The sequence below is a fragment of the Mytilus trossulus genome, chromosome 10, assembly GCF_036588685.1.
Source record: "Mytilus trossulus isolate FHL-02 chromosome 10, PNRI_Mtr1.1.1.hap1, whole genome shotgun sequence".
NCBI lineage: Eukaryota > Metazoa > Mollusca > Bivalvia > Mytilida > Mytilidae > Mytilus > Mytilus trossulus.
The window spans coordinates 67,367,241-67,391,740 of NC_086382.1; the positions used below are offsets into that span (position 1 = coordinate 67,367,241).

General features: G+C 31.8%; 3 protein-coding genes across 4 annotated transcripts in view; 1 reads left to right on the forward strand and 2 right to left on the reverse strand.

Moving 5' to 3' along the window:
* Positions 1–1,834: 1,834 nt before the first annotated feature.
* Positions 1,835–7,153, reverse strand: LOC134686522 (perlucin-like protein). The gene is made up of 6 exons (XM_063546187.1): positions 7,042–7,153; positions 5,030–5,310; positions 4,103–4,176; positions 3,763–3,850; positions 2,839–3,048; positions 1,835–1,932 (listed from the first exon to the last, which is right to left on the reverse strand). Exons 2-6 carry the CDS (start codon positions 5,295–5,297, stop codon positions 1,925–1,927), a joined length of 648 nt encoding a protein of 215 aa, XP_063402257.1. The 5' UTR covers positions 5,298–5,310; positions 7,042–7,153; the 3' UTR covers positions 1,835–1,924.
* Positions 7,154–8,807: 1,654 nt separating this feature from the next.
* On the reverse strand, positions 8,808–11,557 carry LOC134688404 (uncharacterized). The gene is made up of 2 exons (XM_063549107.1): positions 11,503–11,557; positions 8,808–10,602 (listed from the first exon to the last, which is right to left on the reverse strand). Exon 2 carries the CDS (start codon positions 10,598–10,600, stop codon positions 9,149–9,151), a length of 1,452 nt encoding a protein of 483 aa, XP_063405177.1. The 5' UTR covers positions 10,601–10,602; positions 11,503–11,557; the 3' UTR covers positions 8,808–9,148.
* A 4,477-nt stretch (positions 11,558–16,034) lies between these two features.
* Positions 16,035–24,500, forward strand: part of LOC134688403 (CNK3/IPCEF1 fusion protein-like) — a 42,444-nt gene continuing 33,978 nt past the window's right edge. For both annotated transcript variants that reach the window (XM_063549105.1, XM_063549106.1), the window contains exons 1-7: positions 16,035–16,161; positions 18,950–19,113; positions 19,668–19,891; positions 20,106–20,235; positions 21,109–21,225; positions 23,505–23,564; positions 24,157–24,225. In XM_063549105.1, coding sequence (XP_063405175.1) covers positions 16,089–16,161; positions 18,950–19,113; positions 19,668–19,891; positions 20,106–20,235; positions 21,109–21,225; positions 23,505–23,564; positions 24,157–24,225 — 837 coding nt within the window. In that variant the 5' untranslated portion in view covers positions 16,035–16,088. The remainder of the gene's footprint in view (positions 16,162–18,949; positions 19,114–19,667; positions 19,892–20,105; positions 20,236–21,108; positions 21,226–23,504; positions 23,565–24,156; positions 24,226–24,500) is intronic.

The window sequence follows — 24,500 nt, forward strand, 5'->3', positions numbered from 1 at the left end:
AATAACGTATTTCATGAGGAGGAAAGACAAAAAATATCACTCCGTACATTTTATGGACACCATCGCGAATTGGTTGATGTATACGATGTGTTTGTGTCTTCACTAGCTAATGGCATTTTTATACCACGACTACGATTGTGGTTTTACATCTATATCGTCTGTATTATATGTACCGAACCTGACCTATTCCCAAATATGACTGTTATACAAAGTTTTAATTTGCTATACGACGTTCTCAGTATTTTGTAAATCCCACATTGAGGTATTTGTTTTTTATGTTTCTGTTATTGATTCGGTTGAATAATGTGTTATGGCTTACCGTTTGCTGTCAAAATAATCATTATAGTGCCTTCCATTACCATTATTGTCATGTACATTGTTTTGAAATTGTGAAAATATTTGTTCGAGATGGCATGTAAGTTAAGACCTGTTGGTGACCTTCTGCTGTTGTATTTTTCTATGGTCGGGTTGTTGTCTTTTTGATACATTCCCCATTTCCATTCTCAATTTTATACTAGTCCATAAGCGTTTCAATGTTTGTGATATCCCATGGTGTCAGTCGTAGATGGAATTTGTTCGTTGGTCTTCTTCGGTTTGTATGTGTGTTGTCATTTTAACCAAAATCTTTAACATTGTCATAAACCGGGAATTGCCTTGCCATGAAGCCAGGTTCAACCCACCCTTTAAAGCCAAACAAGTAAAAAATTGGTGAGCACTGAAGACCCAAAATTCAAAAAATGGTGCCAAATACAGCTAAGGTAATCTATGCATGAGATAAGAATATCCTTAGTATTTCGAGCAATTTATACTTTTGTAAACAGGAAATTTATAACAATTACCATATAATTGATATTCATGTCAACACCAAAGTGCTGACTACTGGGCTAAAAGGCAGGCAATATCAAGGTCACATTCAAACTCAAGGAAAAACAGCAAACGCTGTGGTCAAATACAAGAGACAACGAAAAGACACACATCCACATAAAACGTCATAAAAAAACCAGAAAGACTAGACAACACGAACAAAAACAAAAATATGACAAAGTGATGCCGGAAATACATATCCGACGACAAAAATAATAAGAATGATATCAAGAAGGAAATTTGAATTGAGCTCCGCAATGTTTTTTATTACAATGATTTGTATGTCAATTTTTTAGATTCGAGGGTCACTGACTATTCTTTTGCAGATAAAAACGAAACCAAATTATAAGCCCTGGTATTTTTTATGTGTTCCTTTAACATGTTTAAACAGTCAACAACAGACTATTGTTTCTATAATACGAAGTGGTCTTAATCGTCCAGAAATGAATTTAAAATATTCACTGCGTGTATGCATATAATGAACGATGTATATTGATACATGTATATGCAATAACGCATGCGTTGTATCTTTCGTTTCAATAATACATGGTGAGGATCCTGTCATTATGTTTAATCCCGCTACATTTCCAACTTGTCTGTCCTAAATCGGGAATTTATTTCAGTGGTTGTACTAAATGATATTTGGTTTGCATTTATTGTATGTACATACACTATAGACTGTTTGTTTTCTGATTTGAATTGTTTTGCCTCTGTCATCTCGGGACGATTCATTGCTTGTTTTACGGTATGAGATTTTCTGATTTGAATTGTTTTGCCTCTGTCATCTCGGGACGATTCAATGCTTATTTTACGGTATGAGATTTAAGTAACGTTTTTAAACGGCATTACGGTGACCTACATTCACAATATTATCTGCGCCTGTTATTCTAAGTACTAGTAATGACACATGATGAATAATGTAGATAACCCTTGTATCTATTTTTTTACGTTAAAACTGCATAGAAAAAGATTTCAATAATGTATTTCATTTTATTTAACATCAGAAATTGAGTTCATCGATGTTTTCTTTGCGTCTCATTTGTTCTCTTCTATGAACTGTTCAAAAACCTGAAAAAAGCGGGAAAACGTAGAAATGTTATAAGGACATTGTTGGTACATTTTAAACGTACATTTCCTAAAAAAAACTTTATAAAGAACATAATTATCTTTTGCTGTGTAATTTCGATTGCTCAGAAGTGGACACTACATTCATACATAAATACGTAGAATAAGGCAATTAGAACTTAAACAACTGGAAAATATATGACTGGCCAAATAAAAAGTAAAAATGAAAGGGATTGTCTACAGTGTGTGGCTTTTAATTTAAGAAAAGCTATAAAAATATGTCAAAGATACGTAAAATAAATAGCCAAATTCAACCTTTCATTCATAAAGTCAACTTTACCTGAGGAGTTGAAACCTTGAAAAAATTGAAAACAACACGTTGAATAATTTCATGCGTTCGAAAAACTTAAAATTTAAATCCGAGAGCTATTGGGACTTTAAACTTATACAGTACAAAGGAAGAAAGATAGATAGCCATTACACGGTTGATATGTAATAATAAAGACACTGACTATCGATTCCCGATCCAATTTGTTGTTAAACATTTTTATTTATTTTTTACTTTAGGTGATTCACATTCAATAAACATTTTGAATATATCTTCTATTGGGCTACACGAAGAGGAATATCACAAATATGGAACACGTTACATTCTTCTTTCTTTTACGATTACCACGTTTTAGAGAATGATCATTGCAATCAAATATAGGAAAGTTGAAAGTAAGATCAAATAATTAAAACAATTAAAACAAACACCAACAATAGCAAAATAAATATATAACAAATATTCCTCTACAGATTTTGGCATAATATCTTTATTTTCCATGAGAACATCTTAGGCGTTAACAAGAAAATTAACGGTGTATAATTGATCATTGCATGCAGCAGGAGTACAGAAAAACAACTTACAGAAATTGCTTTCACAAATGTAATAAGTACTGTAACTACAAATGTAATCAAACCAATCTGTTCTACTACCAGATAGCAACACACAATTACTGTCTGTGCCCTTGGCACCATAACCAGAAGTCCAATTTGTAAACGAAGCTTTCGACTGATCATAGGTCCAGCGCCATTCCCCTTCTTTGAGATCTATCAAGCCAATCCAGTAGTGATTACCTTTAAGATAAGACGCTGCATATTTGAATTGTATGATGACTTGGTTACCAAACTACTTAGTAGATTTAGATCACGGTGAAAAATTTAAACGCACTGAAGACTACGGATGAAATGTTCCCCTTCAAAATATTTTGTTACGTTTTCCGTTATAATCACGTTGCACAGCGATTGCAGTACTTAAGAAAAGCAAAGGGTGGTTGTACATAATTTAACGTGTAAATAATGATTGATTAACCATGTCCTGTACCTTTGCATGTTTATAATCATAAAATCAAACGAATGGTAGTGTCCATTTTATAATCTAATGTGAAACCTGTCAAACCGAAAGTCAATTTGTCAATATCTTCAATAAGTGTTTCACTCTGTAACTCTCCCAAAGAAATGTATAATAAAAAGTCCAATTTTGATTATTTTAAATGTTGTTAAATCGTATATTGGGACAACTGTAATGTCGAGTGTATGTATCAGGAAAAAAATAGTTTGGATATTAGATTAATATCATTTTGTTGAATATCAACTATTTGATTTTGACAAATGCTCCTTTTTTATTCCTCTTTGGCAAAACAATATCTTATTTTTAGGACCCCAATTATTGCGTGATTGGGATCTCAGGTGCTGCAGACGGAAAGCTGTTCCTGTTCTGTCAGCATACAAGTAATGAGTTATGAACTTTACACGTTTTCTTATTTTGACATTTCAAGAAAGTAAACTTACCACTGTTTGCTTTGTTTGCCGCAATGTTGCTGTTTTCTTCTTTGTCGTCAATTTTGACAACATATCCTCCAATGTCTCTACATTTTCTCTGTTTAAGAATAAATTTCATTTTCTAGTTGATTCAGGAAGTAAATCATCTATGCGCATTACGATGCAATTATATTAATAAAGTGTTATATGTTTTGATGTTAATCTGTTAATGTTGATTGAAATTGCCCTTCGCAGAAGATGGAACGAAACATCAAATGGAAAATAAAATGTTCTTTTTAAAAAGCAATTAACTGCGGTCTTTTTAATGAAAAATATCGAATTATTATAGTATATCTAAGTTTTCACTCACTTCAGCAGTAAACCAATCTGCCTTGTCCGGACTGTAATAGTAACAATGACCATTATATTTGTGCCATTTTGTTTCTGAAATAGATACCGATACATATCTGATTAATTTGAAATAATTGAAATAATTATATTAAATTATAATATAACGAACTGTGATTTAATTTTTATCATAAAGCTTGTACATTCAAGTTATTAAATGTACGATACCGATGGGAGAGGAGGCAATATCAAAACAAGTGGATGAATGACAGCATGACCGAAATTCACCAATCATTCCAGTATCGTTAAGCTTCTTTGGAGAGGATAAAATATTTGCCAAAGAGGGGCGAAAGATACCAGCGGGATAGGCAAACTCATAGATCGAAAATAAACTGAAAACTCCATATCTAACAAACAAAAAAGACAAACAAACAAACAATAGTACACAAGACACAACACAGAAAGCTAAAGACTAAGCAAAACGAACCTCACCAAAAACTGGGGGTGATCTAAGGTGCGCCATTACGGTGAGCAGTCCATGCTAACCAAAGGTTCTTTACATCTTTTCATCTATTATAATTCTTAAATTAATCCTTTCTGATTATTTTTTATGTGTGATTACACACAACGTATTCTAAATCATCGTATCTAATTAAGACACTGTGTACCTTTATGAATTTTATTTAAAGTACCTACTGTTGGAATGAAGCAAGGAATATTAAAGGATCATTTAAACTCATTAATCGAAAACAAACTGACAATGTCATTGCTTAAAATGAAAAAAAATCTAAAAAAACAGATGAACAACAGTAAGCAAAACACAACAAAGAAAACCAATGACTAAGCAACACGAACTCAACCATAAACTTGGGTGATCTCAGGTTCTCTAGAAGGTTTACCACATGAATCTTCAAAAGACATTTTTAATGCTTTTCGAGTATGTACTTACTGCGAAAATCTTTTCCAAGGACTTTAAAATCTGTGTCAAGTTTCTTTATCTTTTGGCCCATAGTGTTAAGAGTTTCTTTAAACATGTCTAGTGTCTTTTTATTGTCATTTTCAAGTTTGATGAGAACTTTTCCGATATTTTCCTGTACATCTGTCAAGGATTTCCGTGACTTGTCAAAGTCATCCTTTGACTCATTAGAAAGACAGGTTTGACCAGAAACATGCTGGATAGCCACAACCAGCAAAGTGAACTGGACTATGAACAGCATACTGTAGAAATAACTACAATGAAACAAAATTATTCAATGGGTATCCGAAAATATTCTAATAAGTTTATTAATCATTGTTATTTAAATAAACGTGTGACTGTCAATAAAAGTTTTTGAGTACAAACTGATGACAAGACTAAGTTACTAACCATAAGTACCATGAATGTCGAGTAGCTTGCTTTCTTTTCCTACAATAGTGTCAAATTACATCAAAAACTATTTCTAAAAACAATATAGCAATGTGGTATCAATATATATTTAAATTCCTGTAACAATGATCATTTGAGGTCATGGCCAAGCATACGACATCTTCGTATTTATATAATTATAAATAACAGATTGATTACACGACAAGCAGACCGCAACCCAAAGACACTAATAACTTAAAGGTATTAAAAAGCCAAAATAAAGTAAGGTGTGTATACAATTTGTCTAGCTCTAAAAAAAATTAAATCAAAAGGGTTTGAGAAATTGATCAATGATACCAAGCTTTAAGCTTTGTAACCGAGAAGCGAGTTAAGTCTACAAAAGACTCATCAGTGAAAGACCCGAAGAAAGTAATAAGTTTGAATGCATCTAAAGCCACAAATTCCGAAAGGTTTTGCTCAATACAGCTACGGTCATCTACTCCCGGGTTAGAAAATCCTTAATATTTTGCACAATTCTCGGTCAAATGTAGCACTGATGTTTCTTAATAACAAAAATAATATAAAAAAGGCAACAGTAGTATACCGCTGTTCGAAATACATAAATCGATTGAGATAAAAACAAATCCAGGGTTGGAAACTAAAACTGAGGGAAAACATCAAATATATGGGAGAACTACGACACAACAGAAACACAACATTAAAATGTAACACACACTCAAACGAACTATGATATAACAATGACAATTTTCCTGACTTGATACAAGACATTGTAATATTTGAAAAATGGTGGGTTGAAGCTGGTTTTGATGCATGCCAAACCTCCCGCTTTTATGGCAATATTAAATATAACATTAAAATTACAACATAACATGATAGGACTACAATACAAATAAATTGGAGTACATATAGGACAGAGAAACACACGAATAATAACTAACAGAAGGTGCCAGGTTAATTAAACGTAAGTAAACAATGTGTTTGCAAACAGATATAATCATTATATATTGGAGTGTTAAGAATAGAAAACCACCTCCACTTATTTTTGATCAGTTGATTCACATCGGGTACATAAAACGTACAACAAAAGATAGGTAGCAAAACAAAACCTTAATTTCTCAAACAACACAGTAAACAATTACAAATCTACTTTAGAAATTAATAGCTTATAATTTAAAACTGCACTAAGAAAGACAGCAGAAGTATATCGCTGTTCAAAAGTCATAAACCGTACCAAAATATGTTACAGTTTTCAGAGACAATAACTATATCTAGAAAAAATATGATAGACGTTTGTTCAATGAGCTTTAAACTTTTCCTTAAATTCACGGATAAAAATATTCAGAAATATTCAGAAATTTTTAATTCAATGTACTATTGGCGGTAGAATGATATCACATCAAAATATATGTTTTAACTAAAATAAAGTAAAACCAGTGTAGTATATTTCTTTTATATTATAATTTCATTTAAATTTATGCACACATGTTTCTGTTTTGATAAGGAAAAAAATTATTAAAGTAATTCACCAAAACAATCAAATTTTATTTCTAGCTAAAAATAAACAGTCATATATCTGATAATTCTTAAACTCTTACCGTTTGGTTTCTTGAGCAAAAATACTCTGATTTCAGAATGCTTTTGAAAATTAACCATATATCAATATATAATACGTATTTCAACATAAGTACGACAGCTGCGACAAGCTATTGGTAACCTTTCCAAAGGAGGAAGATATTTGTTTGTCGTTTTAAGTATCATATTATAAAATTTGGCACTAACCTTATTTACTGGTTTGAATAAAACGAAATGGACCAGAATTGATCATACAGACCTCAACAAAAGACATTAAAACCTATAATATGTTAAGCTTTAATCTTTAAATCGTCCAAATTCTAAAACAAGTTACAAATTAATTAAACAGATAATAAAATGTGATACATTGTACTACATATATCAACCCCAATTTGTCTTTCAAGGAGTAAAATCAAAAACATACTGTACTCCGAGAAAAATTCAAGAAGTGAAGTCCCTAATCATATAGAATAATCAAAGGTCATACACACCAAACGAATGAATATAGTATATAGTAGTACATGTATATAATTCTTATAGAAACATACTTAATAAATAATAAGTATTTCATTCTTTCTTTGTCAGTCGAAACAACTGGTTTTTGCTTCATGGATACTTCTAATTTAATTAACAACTAACAGATAGTGGGAGTACTGATGTTGTTCAAAAGAGTTTTAGCTGCGCTCACTCCACCATGTGTACCCATCGTGAAGCCCAATGTTGCCAATAAGTACAAAAAATGGGATTAATCCATCAGAAATAACCATAATCATACCACATAATAAATTATAAAGATACTCAACATGGGAAAATGTAAATTTTTAAACCATTAAAACAAACGGTATGATTAATGTTAAGCAATGAACGAAAAAAAAATATGATATATATATTAAATTTATTATATATATGATTCGTCTCAACTTAAGCCCAACAATGTTGTATATGCACATGTCGTATGTGTTCTTCCCTCGGCAGTGAAATTTAAACTTGTGCTTGTATACTACTGTTGCCTTTATTTGTGAACTCAAACCATCTCCTCATTAAGCATAATGATGTAACATAACAGACACAACTGCTACATACAAATCAGTTGATTTAACCCTGTAGACATAAATTAATGAATTCACAACCAAAAATGGTCATCCTCTATTATAAAGATAACAATTAACGTTCAAGTCATAGACGTATAAACTAATATTTTGACAAAAAGGATTTGTTCCCCAGCTTCATCATTCAGAACCCTCGGTTCAATAGATAACCGGGTTTTGTGCAATTTGATATCGTAAGGTTACGACCATTTAAATTTAAGGGGGTATGTTTTGTTTTTTTCATAAAAACCTATTCTGATCCCTAAGTTGGTAAAAAATAATGTATTGTGATCAAGCTGCTGACAAAAATAATTATTCTGATTCTAAATTTTCCGGATTGCTTCCTAAAATATCAGCCGTGAGCACCCACTATGCTAATGATAAAAAAGCTACACATTTTGCTGTTGAAGTTTTACTGTATCTAAAAGTGAAATGTACTTTTTCTTATCTTTTTTTGTAACCTTTAAAAAGATAAGCAAGCTTGTTAATGTTTCCGCGAAGGGAAGGGCGATAACCAAAAATACAAAGTGGCTTCAAAATTTATTGTGACATACGTTCCTTGTATAATTTACATAAAATCCTCCTCATGAAAAGCTATGCAGATAATGCTGTTTCTCTAAATTGCGTCAACGATGAGAAAATGCAAATCATCAAATAGCAAAATAAAACATCAATAAGGAACATACGACAAGTTAATCTCATTGACAAGTAGAAAGATGATGCGATGTCAAATGATCATTCACAAGTTTCAGACAACAAACAATGCCATGGAAAAAAACAATAATAACGAACAAACCAAAAACATCTTGCACAAATAGCTACACATTAAGCAAAATCAAGAAATTCCTGTGCTTCTGACTGGTTATCAGACAAATGATGATACTTTATACTTGGTCCTTGATATTATAGGTATATCTATAGCTACCATTGGTCATTTTTTCAGCAAGTGAACGAAGAGTATTTTGGAGAAAAAATTATCAAATAAAAAAAAACATAACAATAAACATTTAATGCAATGTACATACAATGTAGAAATATTGTTTTATTTCTTGGAAAATCTGAGAAAGCCAGGAATAAACGTGAAAACTTTTTGAAATAATTTTGAAATCAAAACTTTAAAAACATCAATAAGAACTTGACATTTCATCTGAAAAGGAATCCACTTCAGTGACGTCTGTTCCTTAAGCACTGGTTCCATTTCAGAAACGATCTCTAGGAATACGTTCCCTTGTACATTAAATGTAGCAAGACTATTCTCATCAAAGATGTTACTACGAATCTGGCTCACTTCAATAGAGTGTCTACAAGTACAGCCTATCCATTGATCAATCATGTGTGATAGCAACAAATGTTGACCTTCTCCAGCTGGTAGCTTTTCAAAAACCTTGAATATTTTAAACAAAAGTAATATTTGCCATTTTGTGAAATATCTGTAAGATAGAGAAATACTCCATATATTAAGAGTCGAATTGAAATAACACCCAAGCATTCCTTTAGAAGATGAAGTTTGAAGCGACTTTAAAACTAGGACAAGACCTCGCCCTGATTCGATATGTCCCTGTCTAGCGCTTAGATGTAAAATCGTTGACTTCAGTTTGTATGAATCTATCCCAGAATATTCCACGTATGAGAAGAGCAATTTCGTGCATTTATATATAACTTTCCAGTTCTCATCTAAATTTGCCATTTTCTCGACTTCGGACTTCGTATAAGAAATAAGCCTGCAGGGAGTTTCTTTGTCGTTACAAGATGGCGTATTACAAGGTTTTAGAACAACATGACAACCATGTTTTATCAATGAAGAATTAGATAATGAGCTCATGGGGAGTATCTCAGAGAATATATCTACAGGTAAATGGCAGCATGTCATCATATCTACACAAATTTTCAAATTTTCATTGTTAGTGTTGGTGGTATCAAAACGTTGATACAACATTTCTTCTCCAGTTTTACACATTTTTCGTTCCCAAATAAAATTAGCTGTCTGAACGTGTGAAAAGATTGAATATGGTTTCCCTCTTACTGCGACGTCCTGGTATATTAAAGACCCATATCTACCTTCCTGTACCGGAACTAATGATACCGCCTGTCTCAGAAACGCATTAAAGCTTAGAATCGATATTTCAAATTCCTTCTCTGGTGTATATTCCATCCTAGAGCTATGCCATCTTCCTCTTTGTCGTAGTTTGACATTTGCATATCCCGGCATACATCCCTTTTGTATTTGTACTGAAACAGGCGTTGATAGCTCTCGCACGACTACCATAAAATCAAATTCATCCGGGTTCTTGACCTTAGTATGCTCAAAGTAGCTACCAGCATTGACCACTTCCAAAACCGTGAAATTTGGATTGAGGGCTTTGATAGTTGTAGGTATAAATCTTTTAACAATGTGAATTACAAAGTGTTCGATCTCCTTTACTTCATTTTTAGGTATTTGAAATATGCACTGGTGGTCATGAAGATTTTGGATGTAGACATCTAAGGACGACATATCTGGAAAGAAAAACAATGAAGTTTAAAACTATATACAATACTTGGTCTCTTGTTACTATTTAAATGCAACTACAATCTTCAGATTTCATGCTGACCCCTTAGTTTCGTTTTCGGTAGTTATTGAATGGGGGTATTTTGGATAGGATACAAATCTCTAGCTCTCAAACGTTGTTATGAGGGTTTTTCACATGACACTAATCCATCATAACGTCCCGATGATATTCTGGAGTGATAGCGTATTTATACATCTCGCAAAGCCAACATCCTACTTGTATGAATGATGGCTTCAGTGACTGCCGGATGGGAATATTCAAGGATGACTATATATATGTTGATATACCTTATTGATATATGATGGTTAAATTAATTATATATATACAGGTATAGCATGTATAGTCAACATTAATAAATCAGTCGATCCTTAATAAATGCATATATCGGTTAGCATAATCTATTCAATTCAAATTATTGCATATTTCATATTTAATCAATAAAGAACTTTTATCATCTTTGCCATGGTGTCTATAAATAGACGGGCAGGCTTATTCCTTTAGATCGATCCCACATACTTTGTTTGTAAACATGGTAAGGGTAACAACTATTTAACGCTAGAGTTTCATATATCACCATTCTCAGTAGAACTCAGTTATTATCTTCGTGCGCCTAATTCAATGCATTTCGTGGACAGATACCATTGGCATAGTTGTAGAATAAAGAAATGTTCAAAGTATTTAGAAATTCACGTGTTTAAAATTTGATCTTTACTTGCCTGTCCTAACTGTTATAAATCAGAGTAAACAATCAATTTCTGGTGCAAGCTTCGAACACTGAAATCCCAAAGCACGGCACCTCTGCTATTCTTGATTTTCAGTATTTCGTTTATTTATTACTTATTTTTACCTTGAACTGTTGACGCGTTATGTGTGTTTTGGATCAAGTTTACACTACGCTTTAAATAGACATACATTCATAAGAAAATCAAAAAGAAATCTTTCAGGTGTAACGCACTTACAAATATACTTTATTTAATGTATGAAACCGAAAGTAGCTCGTAACATATACATATATAGTGTGTGGTAATTTTCTTTATCGTTAATCTTTTCATGAAAGGAATGAAGCTCATTGATGTATTTTTTGGCGTTAACATAAAAATATGATTCATTTTCTTTTTCATACTTCATTTTACAACACATTCTATCTTCTGTAAATATTTCATGTCCTCTAGTTCTTTTTATAAAGCATTAAACATATCTGTTCTTATTAAACCGCTATATTGTCTGCTGGTCTGATCTAGGACCAGTTTACTGCCGTCAATTACAAATCATTATCAACTCTGATCTAGGACAAATTTACTACCGTCAGTTACACGTCATCTTCAACTCTGATCTAGGACCAGTTTATTACCGTCAGTTACCCAACACATTCAACAGAGATCTAGAACTAGTTTACCACTGATCTATGACCAGTTTACTACTAGTTACACGACACCGTTAACCTTGGATCTAGGACACGTTTACTACCGTCAGTTACACGTCATCTTCAACTCTGATCTAGGACCAGTTTATTACCGTCAGTTACCCAACACATTCAACAGAGATCTAGAACTAGTTTACCACTGATCTATGGCCAGTTTACTACTAGTTACACGACACCGTTAACTCGGATCTAGGACACGTTTACTACCGTCAGTTACACGTCACCGTCAACACTGATCCAGGACCAGTTAACTATCGTCAGTTACAATTCACCGTCAACACTGAATTATGACCAGTTTACAATACCGTCAGTTATAATTCACCGTCAACACTGATCTAGGACCAGTTTACTACCGTAAGTTACCATCCATTGTCACCTTGCATTCTACGCAATAAAGAATGTGTTGCGTAAATGGCATACTACGAGGCGCCGAATGGGACTCTTGTGGTTTTGTACACAAAATTCAATTTTGTACGGACAAAAGTGACTTTTGTTCAACAAAAATGAGTTCAGTTTAACAAAATTTGTAACATACTACAAATTTAAAATGTTGTCATACAAAATTACCTTTCAGTGGACAAAAGTCACTTTCGTCATGACAAAATTCATTTCTGTTACACAGACTTGACTTATGTTTTCTAATTTGAAAATTGGAAGACAAAAGTCAATTTTATATGCAAATAAGTTTAGTTTGGATTCTGTGAACTAATTTGCATACAAAAAAGACTTTTGTGAGACAAAATTGACTTTTGTAAGACAAAATTGACTTTTGTGAGACAAAATTGACTTTTGTGAGACAAAATTGACTTTTGTGAGACAAAATTCACTTTTGTGAGACAAAATTGACTTTTGTGAGACAAAATTGACTTTTGTGAGACAAAATTGACTTTTGTGAGACAAAATTGACAAAATTCAGTTTTGTCTCAAAAAATTGAGACAAAATTCAATTTTGTCAATTTTGTCTAACAAAAGTAACAAAATTGACAAAATTCAATTTTCAAATTGTCAATTTTGTATTACAAAAGTCAATTTTGTCTCACAAAAGTCAATTTTGTCTCACAAAAGTCAATTTTGTCTCACAAAAGTCAATTTTGTCTCACAAAAATCAATTTTGTCTCACAAAAGTCAATTTTTCCGTCACAAAAATGAATTTTGTCCTCACAAAAATGAATTTTGTCCTCACAAAAATGAATTTTGTCCTTGCAAAATTAAATGACTTTGTGATACAAAATTGACAAAATTGAGTTTTGTCTCTCAAAACTGAAACAAAATTCAATTTTGTCAATTTTGTCTCACAAAAGTGAATTTTGTTGTCACAAAAATGAATTTTGTCTCACAAAAATGAATTTTGTCTCACAAAATCGACTTTTGTGAGACAAAATTGACAAAATTGAGTTTTGTCTCACAAAACTGAGACAAAATTCAATTTGTCAATTTTGTCTCACAAAAGTGAATTTTGTTGTCACAAAAATGAATTTTGTCGTCACAAAAATGAATTTTGTCCTCACAAAAATGAATTTTGTCCTCACAAAAATGAATTTTGTCCTCACAAAATTAATTGACTTTGTGATACATAATTGACAAAATTGAGTTTTGTCTCACAAAACTGAGACAAAATTCAATTTTGTCAATTTTGTCTCACAAAAGTGAATTTTGTTGTCACAAAAATGAATTTTGTCTCACAAAAGTAAATTTTGTCTTACAGAATTGACTTTTATGTATTTATTTCCATATCAGGTAACAAAAGTCAATTTTGTATGCAAATAAGTTTATATTTGCATACCTTTTTGACAAAGTTGACTTTTGTCATAATTTTGTCTACAAAAATGAATTTTGTCATCACAAAATTGAAGTTCTCATAAAAGAGGTCTGTATCAAATAGTTTTGTAGACAAAAATGATTTTGTTGTGACAGAATTGAATTTTGTACAAAACCACAAGAGTCCCATTCGGCGCCCCGTACTACATACTGCTACTTCATACTTAAGAAGAAAGAAAGAACATTGCACAAATCATTTCTTCTTTGACTGTCCATGACGTAAAACACTTAATCCCTGGGATGTGTTTTAGTTGATGTTCGTCTCTGATGCATGATTTTTTATTATTAACTGTTTGTTTGTTTTTTAACTAGCTGTCAGTAACTGCCAGTACTCTCAAATTATACTTACATGTTAGTTTGTTAATCGATCCCTCCAAATTTGAAATATAAAGGATATGAACAGGTACAGTCAAATCTGCTTCCTATCTTGACTAACATCTATGAATTGACAATGAAAACAAAACTTTACGACAAAAGAGATGATTTTAGCTTTCCAGTTGATAATCTTCCAATATGTAGCAGCTCCTACATTGTACCTATGTTATTTATATCTCCCAGGTGATACTATTTTTTGGGACTTGCATTTTTTACCATGCATGATTTCCTTGATAGGGGTTTGCTGCTCACATGGAAGCAATACCCCAAAAAATCTGATATAATTAATTGAAAAGAAACTTTTTATTTATAACCACAGCTTATATGGAGGTGGATACCAAATGTACATTTCGTTTATGTAAAATGTGTATAATTTGTCTCCCAAATTCTATGAAAATGACCTCCTCTGCATCTGCGGGTTAAGACAATATTCGGCCAAAAAGTACTGATTTGTTTTGATAAATATGATCAAATGTCATTAAATAAAATCAGGTTTTGTTTCCGAATGACTGCAAAGCAGTTATTCTTTCGATACTAAATTCCTGAAAATGTACGGGAAAACTCATTTACTATGTTGCAATGGCAACCGTGGCCAAGTAATACCTTGACATTATTCTTACTTTTTTTTTTTTTTTTTTTTTTTTTTAAATCGGTGATTATAATTATGCTTGCCGACCCCCATATATGAGAGATTGGTGGTTTCAAAAAAATGTGTTTATTTTCTTTAATTTTTAGTGGGGTTACACGATTTGAGGTGGATGATATAAATTGAATCTGATTGTAAAAAACCAAGAGATCAAATTTCCATTCTCAATTTTACGTTATATAGAAAATAAGAAAAAAGATAAGATACGATTTGTTTTTTTTAGCCATTTAAGGACCAACTAGTGGCATATAGAGAATACATGTATAAGGAAAAAGAATTTGCAGCTCCATGGAACTTTCAATTACTAATACAAAATCATAATTCAGTTAGACTGTAAAACAATCCCTTGGTAAAACATTTATAGTTTGGATCAAGGGGTCCTGCCTGTCTGTATTATATTTTTGTGCTATGAGACCTAGAAATTACATCCGATAAATCATATTGACTTGAACAAATTTTCTTATAGCATTAAGAACCTGATTGTCTTCACATCTTAATAAATACATGATTTTTGTTTATTGTCCAGTAAAGTAAAGTTTTGTATTCTAATTATGGCAAACAAAGTCAAAGACGTAGAAAGCATCTCTTTTAGAGTAAAATTTTTTCACATGAATTTGAAAAATGGATTTCATATTCAACACAGCCAGAAGAGCATTTTTTTGGAAATTCCGAGTTTCTTTTCGTGACTGAGATAATTGAAAAACGGCCAAATTCTATTTGAAGTTTATGATCAGATACACAAATAGTTCTTCCGAACTCAAAGTTTTTAAACAAAGAAAGATATTTTTTATGGCCAAAATTTTGTTTAAATTTTAAACAATTAAAGGCTATTTTATATTAGAAGCACTTTAATTTGCTAACATACCAATTGTTTTTAATAAATTTTAAATTTGTTAGATATATTCAAAGATTTATATCCGAAGTGTTTTACTTCTTGTTTAATTCCAAAAACTTTTAATAATTTAGGAACAATTGAGAACCAAGAAGTTGTGTTAGCTATGCGAAGCTCTTGGCAAAAAAAAACCTCGAAGTACATATAAAAGTTGTTATTGATTAAACGCGGGAAATGAGTTATGTCCCTTTTTATTTACATCGATCGTTCGGATGTACGTTGTTTTTACCTTCGCACAGCAAAAAAGTCCGAAAAGAATATGCTAATGCATCTGTCGGAATGGCGATGACATTCGTCAATCATATTTTGTACGAAAACTGGAGTCCAGCATTAGTTTCTGATTGGATCAAAGGTATAGAATATATGTCATGTCTGTGAAGTAGGATCCCGTTTATATTTTGATAGTTACGTACGACCAACTGGTGCATTCTGAAAGACTTGAAATCACACACCTGGATTTCCCTGCACTCTCAGTGACAGTCGGAATTTAATTATAAATATGCAAATATAACACTCTGATTCAATCAGGATGATTTTTTGTAACTTAATTCCTTCTCTTTGAATGAGGTTATTTATCCCTAAACTGCTGGTCATGTGTGATTTGATTGATGATTGATGTTTAATGCCCAGCAGCAAATATTTCACAGATTGCTTTGATGGATACATGATGGGTCTAAGCGTGATGCGGGATTGCCGATTTTTTGTAAGCGTGACACGTGAAAGTCAAATTATTGTGTTGTGAAAACGGGAAATGAGGTCTTGCAGGACCCAGGAAACGACAAAAAAATGAGAATTGCTTACGTACAAAGTGTAAGCGGGATACAGGAATTTGACGAATCAGTAAGCGGGATCCAGGATCGGAACCCCCCAATGAGACCCCCTACATGGTAGTCCAAATAATTATGATGTGTCAGAAGGCTATGTTATATTTTTGCTTTGATGCATTTCTCTTACTCAAAAGTCCAACTGAAAGTATGAGTGGCGTTATGACCTGCTGTAAGGCTTCAAAGAAAAAAATAATTTTAGCTTTTCAAATCATAATTATTTGGACTAGCTGCAATGGCTGTTAAACTTTCCATTGCAAATTAGATACATATTACACAATGTAACTACTGGAAGATAAAAATGTTCCTAATACGTCATACATGTAATAAGAATATAAACCCGGTTTTGACCCTGCTATGTGCATGATGTATAATCATTAGATTAACACCACGATCATGATGATCCAGAGATGCAACCATCTAGTTCTAAAGGTATCAGTTCCTTTTGAAACATTTCAGTCATAAACCCCATATGTCTTTTCTACCATGCACTTCTTTGTGGCATTGGTTGTTTTGGTCCACTGACTATGCTTTTTTTTCTATTAAAATGTCTACCAAAGTTTTGAATATATAACAATTTATCATGTTTATACATGTATGCATGTATTCAATGATCAATTATTACCTAGAAAGAGATCATCAAGGCATGCCATACAACCCATGTGTACATGTATGTGGGCCCTAATAAATGGGTACCTTCTTGATGAGTAAACTATAAAAGTTCTTGCAGAATGACATTAATCATGATAAATGGTTATAATTTTTTGTGCATAACCATACCCGTGTAGCAAGGGGGTTCGGCCCTCGAGCTGTGACTGTTTAGTCAGGTTTGTGATTCCAACAACACCCCCCCTTTGGAAACTCCTGGCTACGGACCTGATAACATTAAAATGAACTTTTCCTTTAAGTAATGTTATAAGACAATAAAAAAGACAACTGATTTTGACAAATAATGTTTTAATTTTTTTTTACCCAATTTGACTTTAACAACAGCTGCAGAATAACAGTTAGACACCTGATGGAAAACGGCACTCTTGTGTATGACATTTATGTTTACTGATGAAGAATTTAATTTCCTGTTTCCAGTACCTAATGGAACAAAGAAAACATATCTGAATTTAAAAAGGAAGCAAATAAAGCTTAACTGAAGAATATTGATTTGATTTGACTGGGGGAAAAAATATTTGTCGATGACAACAGATAGACATGATAGAGTGCCAGTAAATACATGTACAAAAAATGTACTTCATTTGTCCTATGGAAAAACCAACAAATGTAAATCAATGTAATATAAACTGTAACATACATGTACTGGTAAATAAATGTAACATAAAACTGTAAGATAAAACTGTGACATACATGTACACGTAAATAAATGATATTTAACACTAACATGCAGATGATTCAAATGTATCATGTGTATCAAATGATAAACATCTGTTATCGAATCTTGAAAATCTATCACCATGATCAATGTTCTTTAATTTACTTTTCTTATACATGTATTTTTAAAAGCCACAAGTAAAATGCATGGTTGTATCAAATTTTTACAAAAATAAAATAATTTTCAATAAATTACATTTGTTGAAGAACATCAAAAGTTTCTGACATACATGTAGTTGAACATTGTATGACTTATTCAATCATGAAATGTTTATTTGAAAAATTATTGAGGAATTTTGATGAAAAGTATTTTTATAGCTCTTCATATGGTAATTGGACAAGTCAACTATCAGTGTGGTATTTGGATTCAATTTTTGTATCTATAAATTCATTTCATCCAATCTTTTTATTTCATTAACCTTTTTTATACAATAATTTTTCATGAAATCAAAATGATCATTATATTGATATCTATAGTTCATGCATGTCATGGACATGTACAGAAAAGTGTCTATGAAAACAGTTTTTATAAGCTGTTCATAAGTTCATGAATCTCCATACTTCATGAACATCATTTGACCAGGGGGATGCTTTTACTCGTCATGATGACACTTCCTTTCCTATATGGAGCAGTGGGTTAAAAAACGATAATGCTATATTGTATAATTATTCGACAAATTTAATTCTTAATTTCTTATAGTTGATATTCAGCACTGCTGACATTAAGGAATTGCTGTCTAATAAGCATGTGTAAAACATTTAAGTGGACTGCCTAGTACTAAAAAAGATACCAGACTGAGAATTCCATGCTTTCACAGATTCACTCCATAATAAAGGTACTAAGATTATAGGAAAAATTTTCTCAACTCAAGACATATGGGTTAATACATCTTTAATGTATGTTGATATGATTTTAAGTACTTTATTTTGTAGGATTGGATGAGGCGACGCCCCAGTATGCTGATCTGATACTAGAACATGGCATAGGGGGGAGGAAACTGTTAATGTTGACTCACAATGATCTAGAAAAAATAGGAATAAACAAACTTGGACATCAGGAACTTATTCTGGAGGCTGTTGATCTCCTTAAAACATTGGTAACATTTATAACTTAGATTATTCTGTGTTAGTCTTAGTGCTACTTATGACCATCAATAACAAAATGTATGCAGTGTATTGTATTAAAAAATGCAACCCAGCCTGTTGTTCAAAATTTTAACGTCTCAATAAAAAATACATTGTACTATTTGTCTCTCTAAATGTTTGTTCTTGTTCATTTGATTGTGGTTAAATGTCTGAATTGCACTAAGTACATTTATACATGTTATACATTTATAATAATTTGTACACAGAGAGAGGTAGATGATTAGTGCTCCTTCGATATATAAAATGATGAGATGTGATTCAATGGTAAATGTGACAACTACATGTCCACAAGTGACCAAAAAACATGGAGACAAGTTATGACAGGTCATCGTATGACCTTCAAATATGACAAAAACACATACATGTATACAAGAGCCCATGAAAACAAAGGTCATGATGCCTTTGAAACATTCAACTTGTCATGTACATGTAATGCTGAATATATTTTCTATTACAAAATGAATATCATCTTAATATGATCTAATACTAACAAATTTTATTTCAGAGGTATGGTTATGACACAGAGAACCTACAGTACCTTGCTCTACAGCTTGGGTGTAAAGCCAAGAGTTTACAGCGAGAGGTTCAGGCTAGCTCATCAGAAAACAATCCTAATGCTGCCAATGTATCTAAACATTCCACATCACATGATAAACTATCTGTCAATATTCTATCCTCAGTGTCCGATCTTATCACCAGTCTCAAAAGTATTGTCAACTGGCTTGACAGGTGAGTTTTGGTATTTAAAATTATACATTACAGGTATGAAGTTTTTTTCTCAAAGATTTGTTGGTTTCCTATAAATCGTGAGTAATTCTGCTAGAGTTATCTCCACTCTATTAATCTCAAGCTTAATTTATCACTTTAATTAATGGAATGGAAAGTACATGTATAATGTTTTTAAAATATTTATGTGTTGTATACATGTATATATAATTTTCAGAACACCATTTGAGGCAATTTATGAACTATGTCTAGTACGAAATAGTATAGTGAAGATTGGTATAGAACTAGTGTCTAACTCTCAGCGTGAGACACAGCTTACTGATATAGAAAATAATATTATCAAATCAGTAAGTATAATTCTTTCCTTTACCAATATAGAAATAAGACAAAAATATCTTCTGAAGTTAATAGTTATAAAAACATGTGGTATGGATGTCAATGAGACAATTCTCCACCTAAGTCACAATTTGTGAAAGTAAACCATTTAGGTCAAAGTATGGTCATTTACACAGAGCCTTGGCTCAAACGGAACAGCAAGCTATAAAGGGCCCCAAAAAAGGCAATTTTAAAACTATCCAAATTAAAAAGCCAACTGTCTAATCTATATAAAAAAAAATGAGAAATGAGAAACACTTTTGAACATTACTGTCACAGATTGAAGTCACATTTCTTCAACATTGATGACTTTGTCGAACCTTCATAGAATTTTAAATGGGTTTGTGAAAAAGCTTTTTTTATGATTAAGAAATAATGTCTGAGGAAAATTAAGAATTGTTTTTATGCCCCATTCATGGACATTATGTTTTCTGGTCTGTGCATCCGTTCGTCTGTTCGTACATTCGTCCTTTCGTCCCGCTTCAGGTTAAAGTTTTTGGTTGAGGTAGATTTTGATGAAGTTGAAGTCCAATCAACTTGACTCTTAGTACACATGTTACCGATGACATGATCTTTCTAATTTAAATGCCAAATTAGAGATTTTCTCCCTTTTTCACGGTCCACTGAACATAGAAAATGAAAGTGCAGATGGGGCAACCATGTACTGGGGAAACATTCTTGTTCTTCATTTTTCTGTATTTAACTGGTATAACAATGTATAATTTTTGGGATTCAGTATTACACTTTAACACTGACAGCCGTGATAGCAAGCAAATCACAGTGTACTATAGAACATGTTAGTCATTTTGTTAACTTCTATTGACTTCATGATTTGTATTTAACAGTGTGACAACTTGTCAAAGGTGTGTGATGAGTTAGTCATCAAGAACAGAGATCCATTGGTGATACAGCCAACATCATTAGAGATAGCCATCATTAGGAAGAAACCAGGAGAAGAACTGGTATATATCTTATTTTTTTCAGCAAATATTTTTTTAAAAGAGAATAGATGTTCAAATATGTTGAATGATATTATATGTACTGGTCTGCATTTTGTTACTCAGAGGAATTTATTATTGAAATCTGATTATTTCAATCAAGTATACCTTTATTCAAAGAGGGACCAAAGATACCAAAGGGACAGTCAAACTCGTAAATCGAAAACAAACTGACAACGCCATGGCTAAAAATGAAAAGACAAACAGAAAAACAATAGTACACAATATGACACAACATAGAAAACTAAAGAATAAACAACACAAACCCCACCAAAAACTAGGGGTGATCTCAGGTGCTCTGGAAGGGTAAGCAGATCCTGCTCCACATGCGGCACCCGTCGTGTTGCTTATGTGATTACAAATCCGGTAAAAAGTCTAATTCGGTAAGTCAAATTCATGAAAGGGAAGGGGATTGTAGTTACGACGTAAGGAACATTTACTACATAGGAAATTTATGAGATATGCACTTATTAGAAAGTCTTCTATTTCAGATGGTACACACTCTTCTAATCAAATACTGAAAAGATTTTCTGTATGCTTGAAAACTGCAACCATATGTTTTGTATAACTTATTGAAAAACAGTTTTTTTAATATTTCAAATGAGGAACAAAAGTATCAGTTAAATTTATATAATATGGGGACGAAGTCCCCAATAACAGTAGAAAATTCAATTATTTAAAAAAAAAATTCGGGAAAAATTCCCGAATTTTAAATTGTACTAATGAACTCAAAATCGTTCAAATTTTTTTTGTTGCCGTTTTGAAATCCCCGACCTGTGCGGAAATCTACAATGTACTTCCTTTTTCTGGTTTTGTTTCTATGAATCTTTGAGAAAAAAAATATATTTATCAGTCTAGTATAAATAGGAAGGAACGCAATACCAATTTCATTTTTAATAATTCCTTCATATGAAAAAACGTTTCCTGATGATAGCGTTTCTTTGTTTACATTGCATATGACGTCATAACTTAAATAACGTCACAACTAAAATCCCTAACAACAGAACCAAAATCGGAAACGTTACGGTATTTCCGTTTCTTTTTTTTAACAAATATTTTTAAGTTACAAAAAAATAATTCATACAGACTTCGTCCCCATTTACAGGTAATGCAGGCCTCATATTATTTAATCATCATGATCATGCGTGTTTCCTTTTAAGCCTTTTGATTATTTGGATTTGCTATAAATATATTATATTTTCCAGGTATAACTATACAGTCACAGTTTTACTATAAATATATTATACTTTTAGGGTATAACTATACAGTCAGTGTATTATGGTATCCATGTAATGATTGATTATATTTTCAGGGTATAACTATACAGTCAGCGTATTATGGTATACATGTAATGATTGATTATATTTCCAGGGTATAACCATACAGTCAGTGTTTTGCTATAAATATATTATATTTTCAGGGAATAACTATACAGTCAGCGTATTATGGTATACATGTATTATATTTTCAGGGTATAACTATACAGTCAGCGTATTATGGTATACATGGATTATATTTTCAGGGTATAACTATACAGTCAGCATATTATGGTATACATGTATTATATTTTCAGGGTATAACTATACAGTCAGCGTATTATGGTATACATGTATTATATTTTCAGGGTATAACTATACAGTCAGCGTATTATGGTATACGTGTATTATATTTTCAGTGTATAACTATACAGTCAGCGTATTATGGTAAACATGTATTATATTTTCAGTGTATAACTATACAGTCAGCGTATTATGGTATACATGTATTATATTTTCAGGGTATAACTATACAGTCAGCGTATTATGGTATACATGTATTATATTTTCAGGGAATAACTATACAGTCAGCGTATTATGGTATACATGTATTATATTTTCAGGTTATAACTATACAGTCAGCGTATTATGGTATACATGTATTATATTTTCAGGGTATAACTATACAGTCAGCGTATTATGGTATACCGTATACATGTATTATATTTTCAGGGTATAACTATACAGTCAGCGTATTATGGTATACATGTATTATATTTTCAGGGAATAACTATACAGTCAGCGTATTATGGTATACATGTATTATATTTTCAGGGTATAACTATACAGTCAGCGTATTATGGTATACATGTATTATATTTTCAGGGTATGACTATACAGTCAGCGTATTATGGTATACATGTATTATATTTTCAGGGTATAACTATACAGTCAGCGTATTATGGTATACATGTATTATATTTTCAGGGTATAACTATACAGTCAGCGTATTATGGTATACATGTAGTAGGTGGTATAAAGGAAATGGTAAGTTAACCATCACATTTTTATTTCCTGAATCTACTCTAAATTTAGATATTCTTGTGTAAAGGAGACAAGATAATATGACAATTATTTTAACATTGTATTAAATAATGATCGATATGTAACATTTCCTGATAGTATTAGTTAGTTTCACAAACAACACTATTAGAATTAATTACAAAAACACATTTTTATAGAAATATCAAAATAACAATTCATTAGCTATTTCTTTAAAAGATTAGGTATAATCTTCCTGTATGTAATTGTTTTTCACATTATTCATTGAATCTAAAGCAACATTGATATTTGGGCTGTATATATAATTTGTCAAGTAGAATTTAACTGAACTAGCATCTGATCAGTTCTAGGTTGGTCCCCTCCATAAAACATTCAGTATGCCTTCGAAATATACAAATATTACATAATATTGTCAAGAATTTTAATAACAGTCGGGAAACAGACTAGACCAGGTCATAAAAAAGGCAAAGGCATAGAAGAAGAATTATTTTTTATGTTGCAAAATTTTGTATGGAAAACAAAGATTCTATAAAAACTTCTACTATAAAATTGTTAATTTACTGTAAACTGTTTGTAGTCTCCAGCAGATCTGTGTGGGAAGATAGAGAAAGGGGATGAAGTTATACAAGTCAATAACAGAACTGTTGTAAGTTTTAACAAAGGTCTAGATTGACAAAAGTTATTTTTACTTAGTTTAATTGTTTTGTAAGTGAAGATAATTTTATAACATAGTTTCAATGGACTACAATGTCATCAATCTTTTTACTTAGTTTAGTTATTGTAAACATGGTGAAAGGGGAGATAATTTTAAAACATAGTTTATTGTTGTAAAGGGAGATAATTTTAAACATGGCTTTAAAAATGACTACAAAGTTATCAATCATTTTCACTAAGATTATTGTTCTGTAAGGGGAGAAAATT

Bases quoted from the DNA above. Each gene is read 5' to 3' on its own strand.
- LOC134686522 (XM_063546187.1), bottom strand. From the start codon at position 5,297: ATGCTGTTCATAGTCCAGTTCACTTTGCTGGTTGTGGCTATCCAGCAT. The intron at 4,177-5,029 runs GTAAGTACATAC...TATCTATTTCAG, and splicing joins CCTTGGAAAAGATTTTCGCA to AAACAAAATGGCACAAATAT. The intron at 3,049-3,762 runs GTAAGTTTACTT...CTTATCTTAAAG, and splicing joins GGCAAACAAAGCAAACAGTG to GTAATCACTACTGGATTGGC.
- LOC134688404 (XM_063549107.1), bottom strand. From the start codon at position 10,600: ATGTCGTCCTTAGATGTCTACATCCAAAATCTTCATGACCACCAGTGC.